Source organism: Lygodium microphyllum, chromosome 18 (genome assembly GCF_053477565.2).
Source record: "Lygodium microphyllum isolate KBCC chromosome 18, Lygodium_microphyllum_v1.1.10, whole genome shotgun sequence".
Taxonomy (NCBI): Eukaryota; Viridiplantae; Streptophyta; class Polypodiopsida; order Schizaeales; family Lygodiaceae; genus Lygodium; species Lygodium microphyllum.
The window spans coordinates 114,078,453-114,093,477 of record NC_141152.1 but is presented as its reverse complement, the minus strand read 5'-3'; the positions used below and the strand labels follow the sequence as shown (position 1 = coordinate 114,093,477).

Below are 15,025 nucleotides of genomic sequence, written 5' to 3'. Positions count from 1 at the left end.
GGGCTGAAGCTGTTAATACTGCAGTCTACATTCTAAATCGGAGCTACACAAAGGCTCTCAAGGGAAAAACACCTCATGAGGCTTACACTGGTAAGAAACCATCTGTTTCACATTTCAGAATTTTTGGATGTGAATGTTATGCACATGTTCCAGATGAGAAGAGAAACAAGTTACAACCAAAAAGCAGAAAATGTATCTTCTTGGGTTATAGTGATGAGCAGAAGGCTTACAAGTTATATGACCAAGAGGCAAAGAAGATCATCGCGAGCCGTGATGTGGTGTTCAAGGAGGAGCCGCATACAGTGGAGGAGGAGAAGGCAAGGTCTTCCACTTTATCATCAAGCGAAGAAGTAGTCCACTATGAACCTGTCCCGAGAGCTATCCCTATCCTTAAGGAGGAGGAAGCATCATCTTCAGATGATGAGGAAAAAGTTCACCAACCTGACATCACCCCACCGGAAAAGCCATTGCCGCGCTGGGTGAAGCAGCTCTATGACCACAATAATCCTATGCCTGCATCTGTTGAGGAGAAGGCAGACGGACCAAGGAGGTCTCAGAGAATAGAGGAGCAAAGGAGGGCTTCTGCTCACATAGTCAACATGGCCTTGATGGTTGAGATTATGAGAGAAGTAAAGGAGCCAACTGACTTAGAAGAAGCACTTGCAGATCCATCATGGAAGGCTGCTATGCAGGCGGAGTATGACAGCATAATGAAGAATGACACTTGGGAGCTAGTGGATCGGCCAGCAAAGCGGAAGATTATTGGCACCAAGTGGATCTGGAAGGTAAAGTACAAGGCTGATGGTACCTTAGAAAAGTACAAAGCTAGACTGGTTGCCCAAGGATTTTCACAAGTTGAAGGGTTTGATTTTCAAGAGTCATTTGCCCCAACTGCCAGAATGACCACTATTCGCACGGTACTTGCAGTGGCTGCCCACAAGAAGTGGCCAGTGTACCAAATGGATGTTAAGTCAGCGTTCTTAAATGGTGACCTCAAGGAGGAGGTGTACGTGGCTCAGCCACCAGGGTTTGAGGCCCCCCATTCTGAGAACAAAGTGTGTAAACTGAAGAAGGCATTGTATGGGCTGAAACAAGCCCCCAGAGCATGGTACCAGCGGATAGATAGGTTCTTTTTAAACCTAAACTTCAAAAGATGTGCCTCAGATGCTAACTTGTATGTTTACAGGGATGGTAAAAAGTCTGTAGTGATTGTCCTATATGTGGACGACCTTCTTATTACAGGTGACTATGAAGATATGATCAACCAAACTCGAAAGGCTTTGAGTTTTGAGTTTGAAATGACAGACTTGGGCTTGCTGCACTATTGTTTGGGGATTGAAGTCTGGCAAGAGCCAGGAAAGATCTTCATCTCTCAGAAGAAGTATGCATGGGAGATCTTGAAGGCATTTGGCATGACCGAGTGCAAGGAGATAGCTACACCTATGGAGGGGAATGTAAAGTTATCCGTTGAGGATACATCAGCACTAGCAGACATTGGGAGGTATAGGAGGTTGGTCGGCAGTCTAATCTACTTGTGTAACACCAGACCAGATATCAGTTTTGCTGTTGGTGTTTTGAGCAGGTTCTCAAACAAACCTCATGAGAGTCATTGGAAGGCTGGGATGCGGGTGCTCAGATACTTGAAGAAAACTCTTGACTATGGTATCACATACAGTTTCGGAACTTCTCTTGTGGGGAACTGTGACTCAGATTGGGCAGGAGACATTGATTCCAGGAAGTCAGTTTCTGGTTATTGTTTCTCTTTGGGTTCAGGAATTTTCTCTTGGATTAGTAAGAAGCAACCAACAGTGGCATTGTCTTCTACCGAAGCAGAGTACAAGGCAGCTTGTTTTGCTGCATGTGAGGCCGTATGGTTGAGAAGGATTCTATGGCATATGGGAGTGCAGGATGAAGAACCAACTGTGCTGAGATGTGACAATCAGAGTTGCATCGCCATTGCCAAAAATCCAGTGTTTCATGCACGCACCAAACATATAGAGATCCAGTATCACTATGTGCGTGATTTGATGGAGGATGGGATAGTGGAATTGGTCTACTGTCCAACAGAGGAGAATGGAGCAGATATCTTCACCAAAGCACTTACGAAGGATCTGCTTCAAGTTCATCTTCAGAGACTCGGCATTGGGCCGAGGAGATAGTTCACCTATGGGTGGACATTGAGGGGGGGTGTTAGATATGATCAATGCCCCACCCTCATTAGGTGCTACCAATGATCCATGGTGCTCAAAGTTGTAAGGCCCCCATTATGAGGAGAAGCCAAATGTGAGCCCGGACATTGGTTGAGTCCTGACTTGTATATCAGATGAGGTCTATGTGACCGGATGGCAAAAAGGTGACTGTTGTGGGTCTAATCTTTGGGTTAGACGGAGTGGTTAAGCTGGTAGCAACTCGAGGCACATTGCATTGAGTTGCGTGGTAAGGGAGTTAAAAGGGGCCCCTATTGTGGGGTCCGGGGGCCGCGGAAGCGGCCCCTGGCTGGGGGGTCCCAGGGGGGCCAGCGGCCCCCCTGGCAGGGGTCCGGGGGCAGCGCCCCCGGCCCGATGGTAAAGGGAATATTCCCTGGAATATTCCCTGGCCGACTAGTGGAGGCTCATATGGTAGGTCGGTCAGCAGGCCGACCTAACGACCTTCGCGGGCTATAAAAGCTAAACCCCTTTGCAGCCATCTTACACTCATCTTTCACCCAGTCAGAGTTGTTGTTCCAGCTAGCCTTAAGCTCTTCACCTATCTTCTGTCTAGATCGCCATCTAAGCTTCATTTAGTGGAAGCGCACGGGTGGACAGAGCCATCTTTGTATCAGTTGTTTGGAGTTAAAGAATTTTACTGATTCTCCTCTTATCTGTTGTGTACTCTCTATCTCTTTCTCAGATTCTGTTCGCTGCGCCGTGTAATATTTTACAGTAGCCTCTCTCGAACAAAGTGATAACGTATCTCTATGTGTTTCATACATGCATGAAACACTAACTTCCATGCCACTACAATGGCACTTTGATTGTCAGCAAACAGAGGAGCAGGCTCCGTGACGGATACATCAAGATAAGCCAACAAATGTCTCAACCATACATATTCAACTATAGTAGTGAAAGCTAGATGATGTGGCAATAGTGGATTGTTTCTTGCTAAACCAAGAAATGCAAGATGAGCCAAGAAAGAAACAGTTACCACTGGTAGAGTGACAAGAATTAAAATCACCGGCCCAATTTGAATCATTATAAGCATGTAATTGCAACGGTCCCCCCTTGGCATAAAGCAATCCAAGAGTCCTTGTACCTTGCAAGTAACGAAAAACACGCTTCACAGCTTGCCAATGTAACATACGTGGGTTGTGCATATATTTGCTCAAGGCTGAAACTACAAACTAAATATCTAGCCTTGTATTGAACAAATAAATGGCCTTGTATTGAACAAATAAATGAGGCATCCAACTATTGAAGCATATGTATAAATGTCAAACAAATCACTGTCATCATGCAAAGGCAAGTTGAGTCCAGTCTCCATCAGTGTGTTAGCTAGCTTGCAATCTTGAAAGCCAAATCTCTTAAGGAGTTTACCAATATATCAAGAATGTAACAATCCAATGCCTCTAGCATCATGAATAAACTGAATGCCCAAATAGTAATGCAAAGGCCCAAATCTAACATTTCAAAAGTTTGCTGCAATTTTTCTTGAATGCTGAAATCTAATCAGCATGTGTCCTTGTGAGCAGAAGATCATCCACATAAAGACAAATGACCAGCAAGGATCCCCCTCTTTGCATACAATGAGAGTAGACTCTGATGGGCTGTTAGTCAATCCTTGGCTGAGTAAATAGGCATCAATTTTTGCATACCAAGCTCGTGGCCTCAAGCCTTTTTCAACTTACATATCAGGTGTTCGAATCCTTTAACTACAAAACCCAAGGGCTGCTGAACATACACTTCTTCTTGAAGTTCCCCGTGTAAAAATGCAATTTTAATATCAAGCTAGTGCACAGTCCAACCATGATTGGCAGCCAAAGCAACCATATACCAAATGGTAGTCATACAAGATGTAGGAGCAAATGCCTCATAATCAATGCCCTTCTTTTGCACATAGCCTTTTGCCACAGGCCTGGTTTTGTACTTATCAATGGATCCCTTTGCTTTTCTTGTCAACTTATAGACCCATTTAGTACCAATGGCTTTCTTTCCAACAAGCAATGTAACTAAATCCCATGTTTGATTCTTCATGATAGAATCAAATTCACCTTACATTGCTGCTATCCAATGCACACTCTGTTGTGCATCCTCAAAAGAATCAGGCTCCTCACCATCAAGTGTTTTTGTTGCCGTAACAAACTCCATTGTTTTAGCATGATCATGCAAACGTGCTCGTCTCCTAGTATGATCAGCAAGAGAAGCATCCAAATGACTGTCTTTTAAAAACTACAAGTATACCATCCAGGCATTTATCTAGCCTCCTGATTATGTACATGCTCTTGATGAACCTCAAATTCAACGTCTTGCTTTGATTTTTCATCAAAAATCACATCCTATTGACAAAGACTTTCTTGGAACATGATCGTACATATATACCCTTTGCTCTCACTACTGTACCCCATATATATACACTTGGCAGCCTTGTTGTCCAACTTCTTTCTCAATACTTTGGGAATATAAGCATATGCAAGACACCCAAAAGTACGAAAGTGACCAACAAAAGGTTTACGATTGTTCCAAGCCTCAAAAGGCGTGACATTTTTCAATGCCTTGGTAGGGCACCTATTCAAAATGCGACAAGCACACATAACTACTTCCATCCAAAAACCATGTGGCAAATTTTTAGCTTTCAACATACATCTTACCATTTCCATGAATAACCGATTCTTCCTTTCTACAAACCCATTCTATTGTGGAACATATAAAATAGTATACTAATGTGCAATGCCTTTTTGCTTCAAAAATTTGTTCAACAAAGAAGACATGTATTTCCTCCCTTGATCCGAATAAAGAGTCTTAATCCGATAGCTAGATTCATTTTCCACAAGTGCAATAAAAGCCAAAAATACATCATACGCCTCTGACTTTTTCATCAATGAATAGACCCAACAAAACAAGTAAAATCATCAATGAAGATGATAAAATAATAACATCCACCCAATGATTGTTTACATAGGTCCACATATATCTGAATGCACAATCTACGACCTCGTTATTGCCTTAAAAGTAACATCACGAGAGGAAAAGAAAACCGATTCATTTTTCCCAAAATGCATCTCTCACAAATATGCTCAGTACGTCTCTCCAAGGGAGGTAAACCATCAAACATATGAGTACCCTGCATAAGCATCAAACTGCCATAGTTAGCATGCCGCATGCAAGTATCTCATAACTCTACCTGTGACATAGCAAGAGTATTAGTAGATGCCAAGTAGACTAACTAATCAATCAAATGAGCATCTAACTCATAGAGTCCATGACATAATGTGCTAGTCAATACCAAAGTCAATAATTCCTTATCCCTGACCATGCACTTGTCATCATCAAATGTGACTTGCATTCCACACTTAACTTAAGAAGAAATGGACAACAAATTCTTCTTATCGCTAGCACATATAATGCATCCTACAAATGGAGAGTAGAACCATCAATGGCTTTCAAGACAAATCTCTCCAACACCTCTAACACGATAAGATGCATTGTAGACACATTGTACAGATTTGCCAACAAGAGCTGCAATAACAAAGGTAAACAAATCCCTACAGGATGTAATGTCCTTAGAAGCACCATTGTCAAAGAACCAAGTGCCGCCATCCTCTATAGATCTAAATGCTCTATCTACCCAAGAAGAATCGTAACTACAAGTGTAGAAACAGTGGTCACAATCAACTACAAACGAAGCGGACTCCGTAGCAGTAGCAGTAGAAGATGCATCGAAAACAAACATACCAAACTCCTTTATCTCCTTGGCAATGCATTTCCTGCATTCTGTGTAGTGACCTAGACTTTTACAATAATGGCACTTGTCCTTCTTGGCATGCGTGCCCCCTTGTTTCTTGTCGTTCTGTGAAGTGCCTAAACTTCAAAAACTATGGGAGTATTCCTAGACTGGCTGTCCTTGCCCTGGTGTCTTGCCATAAAAGCATGTCCAAAGGCTACAACATCCACCCCACTGCTCTTCCTTGTTTGCTCTTCTTCTAGTAGCAAACTAACTAACTGAAGAAAGCAAAGTGGCTACAAGATTTTCGCATTGTGAGATTCAATGTCGTGTGAAAGGCCAAATAAGAGAGTGGCGAGGAATTCAAAGTAGTAGAGATCATCTCTACATTAGAATAATACTAATTTGCATTCGCTCACACAAGTCCTGAATTTTGTTAAGATGATCTTACATAGCATCACCTTCATCCATCTTTATATTTTCAAAACTCCTTTTTCAAGAAAGAAATGTGTGTCTCATTTTTCCCACCAAACATTTGCTCAAGTGTAAGCCATGCTACTCTTGAAGAAGTAGCAATACGTATATGCAAGATTATGACCTGCTGAATTGCCATGCAATAAGCGACAATGCTTGGGCATCCTAAGTGTCCCAAGCCTTCTATGCAGCTATTCTTTGGGAAAGTGGCTGAGCTGGAGCTGGCCGCTAACCACATCCTCCTTGGGGAGGTGTTGCAGGAGCCACAACTCCACAATTGACTTCTTCATCACTAACATACTCCCAAAGGTTTTTAGCAATGAGCACATTCTTCATCATAAAGGACCACAGAGAATAGTTATTGCCATCCAATCTATCCTCGTTAAATACATAAGTGAATACATCACTCTATCCTTGATTGGCCATGTTAAGTGTCATTCTTCCGAAAGGCACAAGAGCAATAGCCAAAGCTGGAATGACTTGGAAATCTGTAGATTTCCAGAAATTACAGCAAACACCAAGCTGTAATCAACAAAATTGTGTTACACATGATCACAACTCTCCAATGTGCTGAAATTTCCACAGATTTCAGTAAGTAGCACGCTGTTCAATGCACAAACAGTGCTCAGCAGCATGAAAAATGCAAAAACCCCAAAATTTAACTGTCCAAAATGCACAATTTCAGACTGAATCTTCAGTACATGTGTCAATGTCTGCCAGACATGCAAAAGTCCCAAATTTTTTGACCCGAATTCCAAGAAATTTCTGCAATCTGTGCCCAAAAGCACTTTCTGAAGCAGAAATCCACCTTTCTGGCACAAACCCTTTGTTGTAGCTCTTACTTCCTGGATAAAAATAATAAAGTATACCTGTTGAGGCGGTAGTTGGCGAATAGGCGGCAAAAGCTAACGGTGCTGGCGGAGCACAGGTACCGCTAGAGCTGGTGGCGCTGGAGCTGGTGGCACAAAACAGGGGGACTGGCTGCCCTGGCAACAAGCAGCACTGGACAGAACAGGGGGCGGTGCAGGACAGGACGGGCATGGGAGGCAACACCAACTAGACTAGGGAGCAGCATAGCTGGATTGCAGCACTGCAGGCGGCAGCTTCTGAGTTGAGGTGGCAACGGCGGCTAGGCGACAATGCTGCAGGACGCCTGTGCTGCACGCGGCAGCTGCTGGGCTGTCTGGTCGAGGGCAGCATCAGGGTGGCAAGCCTACTGGCTAGCTGGGAGCTCCGAGCTGATCTGCACCAAGCAAGCCTAGGAGCTCTGATACCAAATGTTGAAGATGGAGATGGCAGCTACCAACTCAAAATATAGTGACCTGGACCAAGCAAAATTGGGAGCTATGATACCAAATGTTGAAGATGGAGATGGCAGCTACCAACTCATAACAAAGTGAACAATAGAGAGAGAGAGAGAGAGTCAGAGTGTAGACACACCTTGATACACAATCCAATTCAAGTGTGTAAGTGAAAGTACAAAGTACAACCCTTAGACCTTAGGGTTCTATAAGTGCCTTAAGGTGCGTTCACACCCAACAATGTGTAAAGTGTGGCAAGTGACCGAACTTTGTAACTAACATAAACACAAATAGAGAATAATGTGGCTGGGGGAAAAAACTTCTCATACGGAGAGTAAAAAGTGCCCTAGTGTCCTATTGCAGATCACTGACACTTCTCTATGAGCATAGGCATGAGTCAAATCCAACAGGACTGGTGCCTTGCACCACCGAGTTCCGAGTCTTCTTGTATTCATAGTCGTCCCTACTTCCACAATCTAATGTGTTATCACCATTCAGTTATAAACAAGGATAACTAGCAAAGCATCAACAAGAGGTGCAACTTTACAAAGACTTCTTTATTTGATTTGTAAAATGATGCACTGCAGGCTAAGGTCTACTTCCCAAGTTACACATTATTTCTAAGAGCACCGCAACATGAATGACTCTTTGAGTAAGTGCATAGGTCCAGCACTCAGCCTTGGTTCCTCTACTGGGAGTGTTTATCCTTTGACTTATCCAATGGTGTTAGAAAAACTTCAGAAGTTAGCTCCTCAATGTCAACTAATACCACACAAACAACCCTTAGATTGCACACAGAGGTCCAGCATGCAGCCTTGGGTTCAATTTTCTCCATTGAGAGGGTTTATCGATTTAGGCAAACTTGCAACTGACCTTCCACTTGCCAATCACCTCCTATTCTAGTACTTCATCAAATTTTCATACACTCACAATCCTACAGCAGTAGATCTATCACATTTGTGAAAGAGCAAGGAGAACTTGGATCAGTTTGACTTGTCTGTAATAAATGAGACAGGCTTACAGCATGCTAAGAACTTTCTTCAGAATAATGCAACCATGCTCCTCAAGCACACCCTCAGTTAAAGTTTCCTTTTTGACTTCTTACATTCAAATTAGTTTACCATAGCATCAGACATGCCATTGTATGTCTGTAGACTGTAGTTATAAGCGTTGTGCTACCTTTGGTTTCATAAGTCTTCAGAACTTTTAAAGTCATTCATAAAAATCTCTCTCACTCTTCTAGAAACTCGTGTATTTCTACTGATTGAATCGCATTTCATTTCCAATCCCTAGATAGAAGCCAGATACATTCAACAAGTCTAACTTTAGTAAGAAAACTCAATTGCATTTCATTTCTGAACTCGTCAGTAAGAGCCTCACACATTCGACAAGTTTCTCTGATAACAAAAATGCAAGATGCTGCTTTGTGTATCTTCATTAAACTGGTATCTTAGAAATTCACATTTTGTATTAAGACGGAAGAGAAACCTGCGAAGTGAATCAGCTGTCAATTGAACATCTTCGATCTCTGCTGCTCCATGATGTCGTCTCCTGAATGTCTCAAAAAGATCATCTCGTATGGACAGCAGCTGACCTTCAGCAGAACCACAGCATTATCAGAGCTCAAATGATTATCTGTCTTTTTAAACAAGAGAAAACTAGACAAAATTTGAAATAGAAACTTCGCTATATGCAGCCTCAGGTTGCATGACATGCCAAAAGCACCACCCCCTTCCAAGATCCCACAACTTAAAAAGGGACCATTCCCCTCCCTCCCTTATTATGACAAGCTGCCATGCCTTTCCTTGCAACCAGTCTGGCAAACAGACAAAACTGAACCATTTTGGCAATCAAAGGCTGTTACAGACCCACTTCACAAACACATGACAATGCCAATGAAAGAAATCTATGAAATAGCTCCGAAGGTTTGCTCGGACATGTTATAAGTTCTGAAACACCTAAGTTAGAAAATCTAGACAAGTTTTGTCCACTGATAGCCTCACTAACTGCCATGTTGGAAAACAAAAACTTATTAGATATTGAGTTGCAAACTAGAGCATAACAAGACTAAACAGGTTTCCTGCAATATTCTTAGTTGCACCACACAATGATACTTCATCAATAATACTAGCTAAAATAGTAGGAGAGTATCTCAGGTTTGTAAGCACATTATACCGGCTTTTCAACATGCTCTTTTGTGAATGCCACAACAGCTTCACCACCCTGTTTCAGCCAATTTTCTAAATCGCTGCTACCCATCAGTTGGCTATGTTGAACAAGCCAACCCGATGCCACAGCAAGCCCCACAGCACCCCCTGTGTAGCGAAGCCAGAGCCTTGTCACTCTCCTTGGCTTTCGATAATTCTGCATCTGCATTCACAGCACGGCCTTTGTAGTGAAAGCCTTGAAATTTTAATTATACAAGTCTTAGCTTTCTTCACACATCGATGAGTACAAAGGCACGTACAAAGTATAAAGCTTGCAGTATATCTTCCAAGCAGTATTAATATGAAAAGAAACACTACTTACAAGAGTAGACAAGCCATCATCAAGCTGTTCCATGATTCCAAGTAACATATCCACACATCGACTGATTTCCGTATCTGCCAGGTCTTTCTTGTCAAACTCCAAGGTAATCTTCATCGTAGGTATGTTTGATTTCTCATCTTCAGCTGTGTTATAGTCAACCTGACTCAAAAGAAAGTAGAAAATATTGCTATTCCAAACAAATAATTGGAAGAAGCAAACATCATTCAGTAACAGATTAGTTATATTCTTTGTTTCTTTTTTTGTCTACTAATTCAGCAATACTCCACAGTACTGTGAGTAAACCTGATGACTCTCACATCTGTATATATCATGTATGATAATTAAGAATTTGGAACACGTTCCCAACTGTTCAGCATCAACATTCGGTACTTGTACCAGCAATACCAAAAATAGAGCAGTAGACTAAATTCCTATTTTGACTTTTATTCGCACCTTTCTCAAACCCTTGATTTATTTGCAAATCTCAAGTTCTTGGCCAGTTCACCTTAACTTTACAAGTGCACAGCCCATGACAGTATCAGATAAATTTCAGCCCAATAGTCTCCTCTTCTTGTTACTCTTCCTCCTCCTCCAACTTTTTTCTTTTGGTCAAAATAAAATGTCTGATTAAAATTACTCAAAAAAAAACATCGAAATACATGAGCTCAACAGCATAACTGAATTAGAAAGTGTTTGCATCACATACAAACAAACTTCATCTCATGGCAACCAGAGGGATTAAGGAAAAAAGCCAAGTCAGGGGGGGTAGTATTGTTGAGCCACTAATACCATCAACTGAGCTGTTAATTAATAGAATTTTCTTGTTAAACAAAGAAAACCCTCATTAAAGCACCAATAAGAAGCGAGAAAGTCACATCTCCACCCGCTATTATACCCTCATTATACCTAAAAGGTCCCACCCCAAATAAACTAAGATTGTCAGAGTGCAGCGATACGGAAGTGTGGGACCAAGACTGAGAGAGAGAGAGAACGCAAAGAGAAGAGAGAGAGAGAGAGAAAGAGTGAGCGGGATGCGTCGCTGCCGCCTGACACCATCGCCTGCAGGTCCCGCCCGTCGCCCTCGCCTGACACCCTCGCCTGCAGGTCGCGCCTGACGCTTGCCTGCACATCCCGCCCGTCGCCCTCGCTTGACGCCCTCGACTGCAGGTCCCGCCTGACGCCTGCCTGCACGTCCCGCCCGTCGCCCTCGCCTGCAGGTCGCAGATTCCGTCACGTCCCGTCGTCACAGGTTCCGCCACGCAGGTGCCGTCCCGCAGGCCCCGTCCCCGTCCCTGTCCCGTCCCGTCCCGTAGGTCCCGTCCCGCAGGTCCTGTCCTGCCGTCACGCAGGTTCAGTCTGCGGCTGGAATCGGCCGCTGGCATCCGTCCGCCGCTTTCTCTCTGCGGCAGCAGTGCGCGTCGCTCTGGTAGGCTCTGCATCAGGTTTCACGCCCTTGTCTATTCCACCAAAAACCCTAAGTTCAACAGTCGCCCTGCTCCTGGCGCCGCCAGCGTTCCCTGTTCCCGGACACTGCTGACGGACACCTGCCCAGCAGCCCAGCCTGTCCTGTCTTGCTGTGGAGACCGCCCGGCCTGTGCCTCGCCTGTCTGCCCCTGCACAGAGACAGAAAATAAGGGAAAGCGAGTGAGCCGGCAAAACAGAGGGTCAGTCCTCCTTCGAGATCAAATCATCATATACGATGGCTGGTTTGGATCTGGACTTCATAGATCAAACAGTGGCAGCACTGGGCCCGGATTCCGATGCGGAGGACCCTGAGGATATGATTCCGTGCAACGAAGAGATGCCCTCTGGTCCTGACATCCAGCCTGCGGGTAAACGTACCAAGCATGCTTCGGAAGAGATAGACGTTTCTCAGGATCGGTCCTATGCCCAGGTTGCCTCGGATTCGGTGGACTCTCAGGAAGTGGACTGGGAACACTTGTTGGAATTTGCAAACACTTTGCTTGGCGATTATGTTCAACATAATCAGGAAGCATTTTCTAACTCTGCACCTGACGATGTGCTGGACGCCACCGTGGATCCAAAAACTGTCCCACGCTCTTTTTCGGTATTTTATGATCGCGCAGTGATACTTTTCTTCACTGGTCGAATCCCGTTGCTTTCCCGTATTCGCCAGTGGTTGCAGCATCTGCTACAAGGGGACTGTGTTGAAGAGATTTTTGTTGGCTCCCGGGGTTTTTTTGAGGTCCTGTTGAAATCAGAGACGCACCGTGCTGCTCTCCTGTCTAAACTGCCTTTGTTTTTTGAACGCCGGTTGGTTCATGTGGTTCCCTGGCGTCCAATGGCAGATTTTCAGCGTCTGCTGCAACGTGAATGCCCGGTCTGGGTCGAGGTGGAAAACTGTCCGGCTGTTTATTGGCCGCTATTGAAGGATGCCATGGCTGTTGTGGGCACTGTTCTGGTCCCTCCCAGTCTCCGAGCTGTGAATCGCAACCGCTTGTGTATGCTATGGGACACTGCAAGAAAAAGGCCTGCCTGGTTACGCCTTAATTGCCCTGGCATGCACCCATTACACTTTCGTTTGAAATGGGGCAATTTTGCAGGGCACTGCTTCTCCTGTGGACAGTTGGGGCACTTTATGGCCGAGTGCCCGGAACAGCAACACACTTCCCATGATGGCCATGCTATGCCGCCCATGGAAGAAATGGTGTGCGATGCCCCATCGCTGGATGCTACCCATCAGCCTCAAGCTTTGGCCAAGGGTAAACAACAGGTTGCGGGTCTGGATTCTAGCGCCACTGATTGGATGGAAGTCCGTGCAAAAAAAGGCAACAGGGTTGTTGCGGCCCTGGAGAACAATGTGCCTATTACATCACAAGATTCCATGCGTACATACATGCGAAGGAAGGACATGCCGTCTTCTGAGCGCTCGGCTCCTGCTATGGTTTCCTCTGCCCCCCGTCATCAGCCCGCCCGGAAAATGTCCTCGGATCGTTCAAAAGGTCCTTCTGCTAAGCTGGCATTTGATACCAGAGGTAATGTCATTACCCCGTGGGATCGTCGTTATCCCCGTTCCATCCAAAAGCCCGCAGATATGCCGTCTACTTCCAAATCTGGTCCGCAGAACTCTTTTGCAGTGTTGGCAGATTTCTTGGACGAGGGAGTCCTGGACATTCTCGCTGACAAAGTCAAATCGAGGCAAGCAGTGCCTCGTACCTGATTTTGTTTTGAGTATACATGAAAATCGTCACGTGGAATGTGCGTGGAATTTGTTCGCGACACAAGCAACATGCTATGTGGACTGTGTTGCATGAAAATCAGTGGGATGTCCTGTGTGCTGTTGAGCACAAGACTCATGATGAAGCCGGAAAAGTGGTCGATTGCCATGGCTTTAGATTGTTTTATGCTGGGTCACAGGCCATGCATTATTCGGGTGTGCTCATGATTGTCCATGACAAATATCAGCCTGTTCTGATTAAAAATGATGTTCATGGCCGTTTTTTGGTGATTGAAATTATATTCGAAGGGGAAATCTTATGGCTACTTGGCCTCTATGCTCCGAATGATTCCTTATCTCGTCGGGCGCTTTGGCAAACTTTGCAGGCCTCCTTGTCACTTGGTAGACAGGGCTTCTTCATGGGGGATTTCAATATGTGTGTGGATTCCTCCCAGTCCACATCAGAGCATTCGGTGATGGATACGCCGGAAAGTCGTATGTGGCAGGCGTTGGCTCTTGACGTCCTCAAGCAAGATCTCTGGTCCTGGCTACACCCGTCCGCTACAGGGTTTACTTTCCATTCTGCCCAGTATGCAACAACATGGTCGAGATTGGATCGTATATATATCATGCAGAATGATGATTTCCTTCCTGAGCTGCTCGAAATAAAAGTATTGCAGCAATATGCCCTGTCGGACCATTTTCCTCTGCAGCTTGAGCTGCTTGCACAACCCATTGCCCCGTTCAAGCAATTTCTGGAGAGACTCCCTTTGCGTTTCAATTCGTCTTACCTGAAGCATGCCATCTTTCAGGGCTATATGCAGCAATTGATTGACAGATTTCTCTTCGACTTCTCTTCTCAGGGCACTGCGTCATTCGAACGATTGCTTTCTAATGTGCAGCGGGTTGCTCGGCAGTATGGGATCCACCATGCCTCTCTTTGTCGGCAGCGCCACAAGGCAGCCGAGGACATGCTGGCTTTGGTTCGTTCTCTGCTGGTGGACACTCCGGATGATGCATTTCTGCTCGCACTGGGCATGCGAGTGGCGGATCTTCTTAAAGAATTCCAATTGAAATCATATCAGCAGGCCAAACTGCAACATCTGACAGAGACGTTGCAGGATAATGCATGTCAAACCCATAAATTCTTTCGAGCTCTTCACGCCTCTCCTGCCAGGGAGAATATGACCAGACTCGAGGATGCAGAAGGTCACCTTATCATGGATCCGCAGACTATTGTGCAGATGTGCAGGACTTATTTCCGTGATCTTCTCGGCACCACTTCTCCACCTACAGATCAAATCACTCAGGCCCGTTCGGTTTTTTATGACTTGGTCCGTAATCAGCTACCGCAGGACATGCAAGCTGTTATGGAGTCCGATATTTGTGAGGCAAAGGTTATGGACGTCTTGTTACATTTGCCCAAGGATAAAAGCCCGGGTTGGGATGGTCTCACCAATGAGTTCTTTGAAGCTTTTGCTACCCAACTGGCGAAACCATTGCAGGCCTTGTTTCAGCAGGTATGGCAAACCGGGATCATGCCTGCCTCATGGAAAGAAGGCCTTATTAAACTGCTTCCAAAAGTTCCTTCGCCATCTACATTGACACAGTGGCGCCCCATTTCCTT

General features: G+C 44.8%; 1 protein-coding gene across 1 annotated transcript in view; it reads right to left on the bottom strand.

Moving 5' to 3' along the window:
- LOC148021271 (protein DGS1, mitochondrial-like) overlaps nucleotides 1-15,025 on the bottom strand; it is a 58,069-nt gene that overhangs the window by 30,261 nt on the left and 12,783 nt on the right. Inside the window, exons 5-7 of the mRNA XM_087698232.1 lie at nucleotides 10,221-10,379; nucleotides 9,867-10,061; nucleotides 9,180-9,280 (exon numbers count right to left, since the gene is read on the bottom strand). Coding sequence (XP_087554358.1) covers nucleotides 9,180-9,280; nucleotides 9,867-10,061; nucleotides 10,221-10,379 — 455 coding nt within the window. The remainder of the gene's footprint in view (nucleotides 1-9,179; nucleotides 9,281-9,866; nucleotides 10,062-10,220; nucleotides 10,380-15,025) is intronic.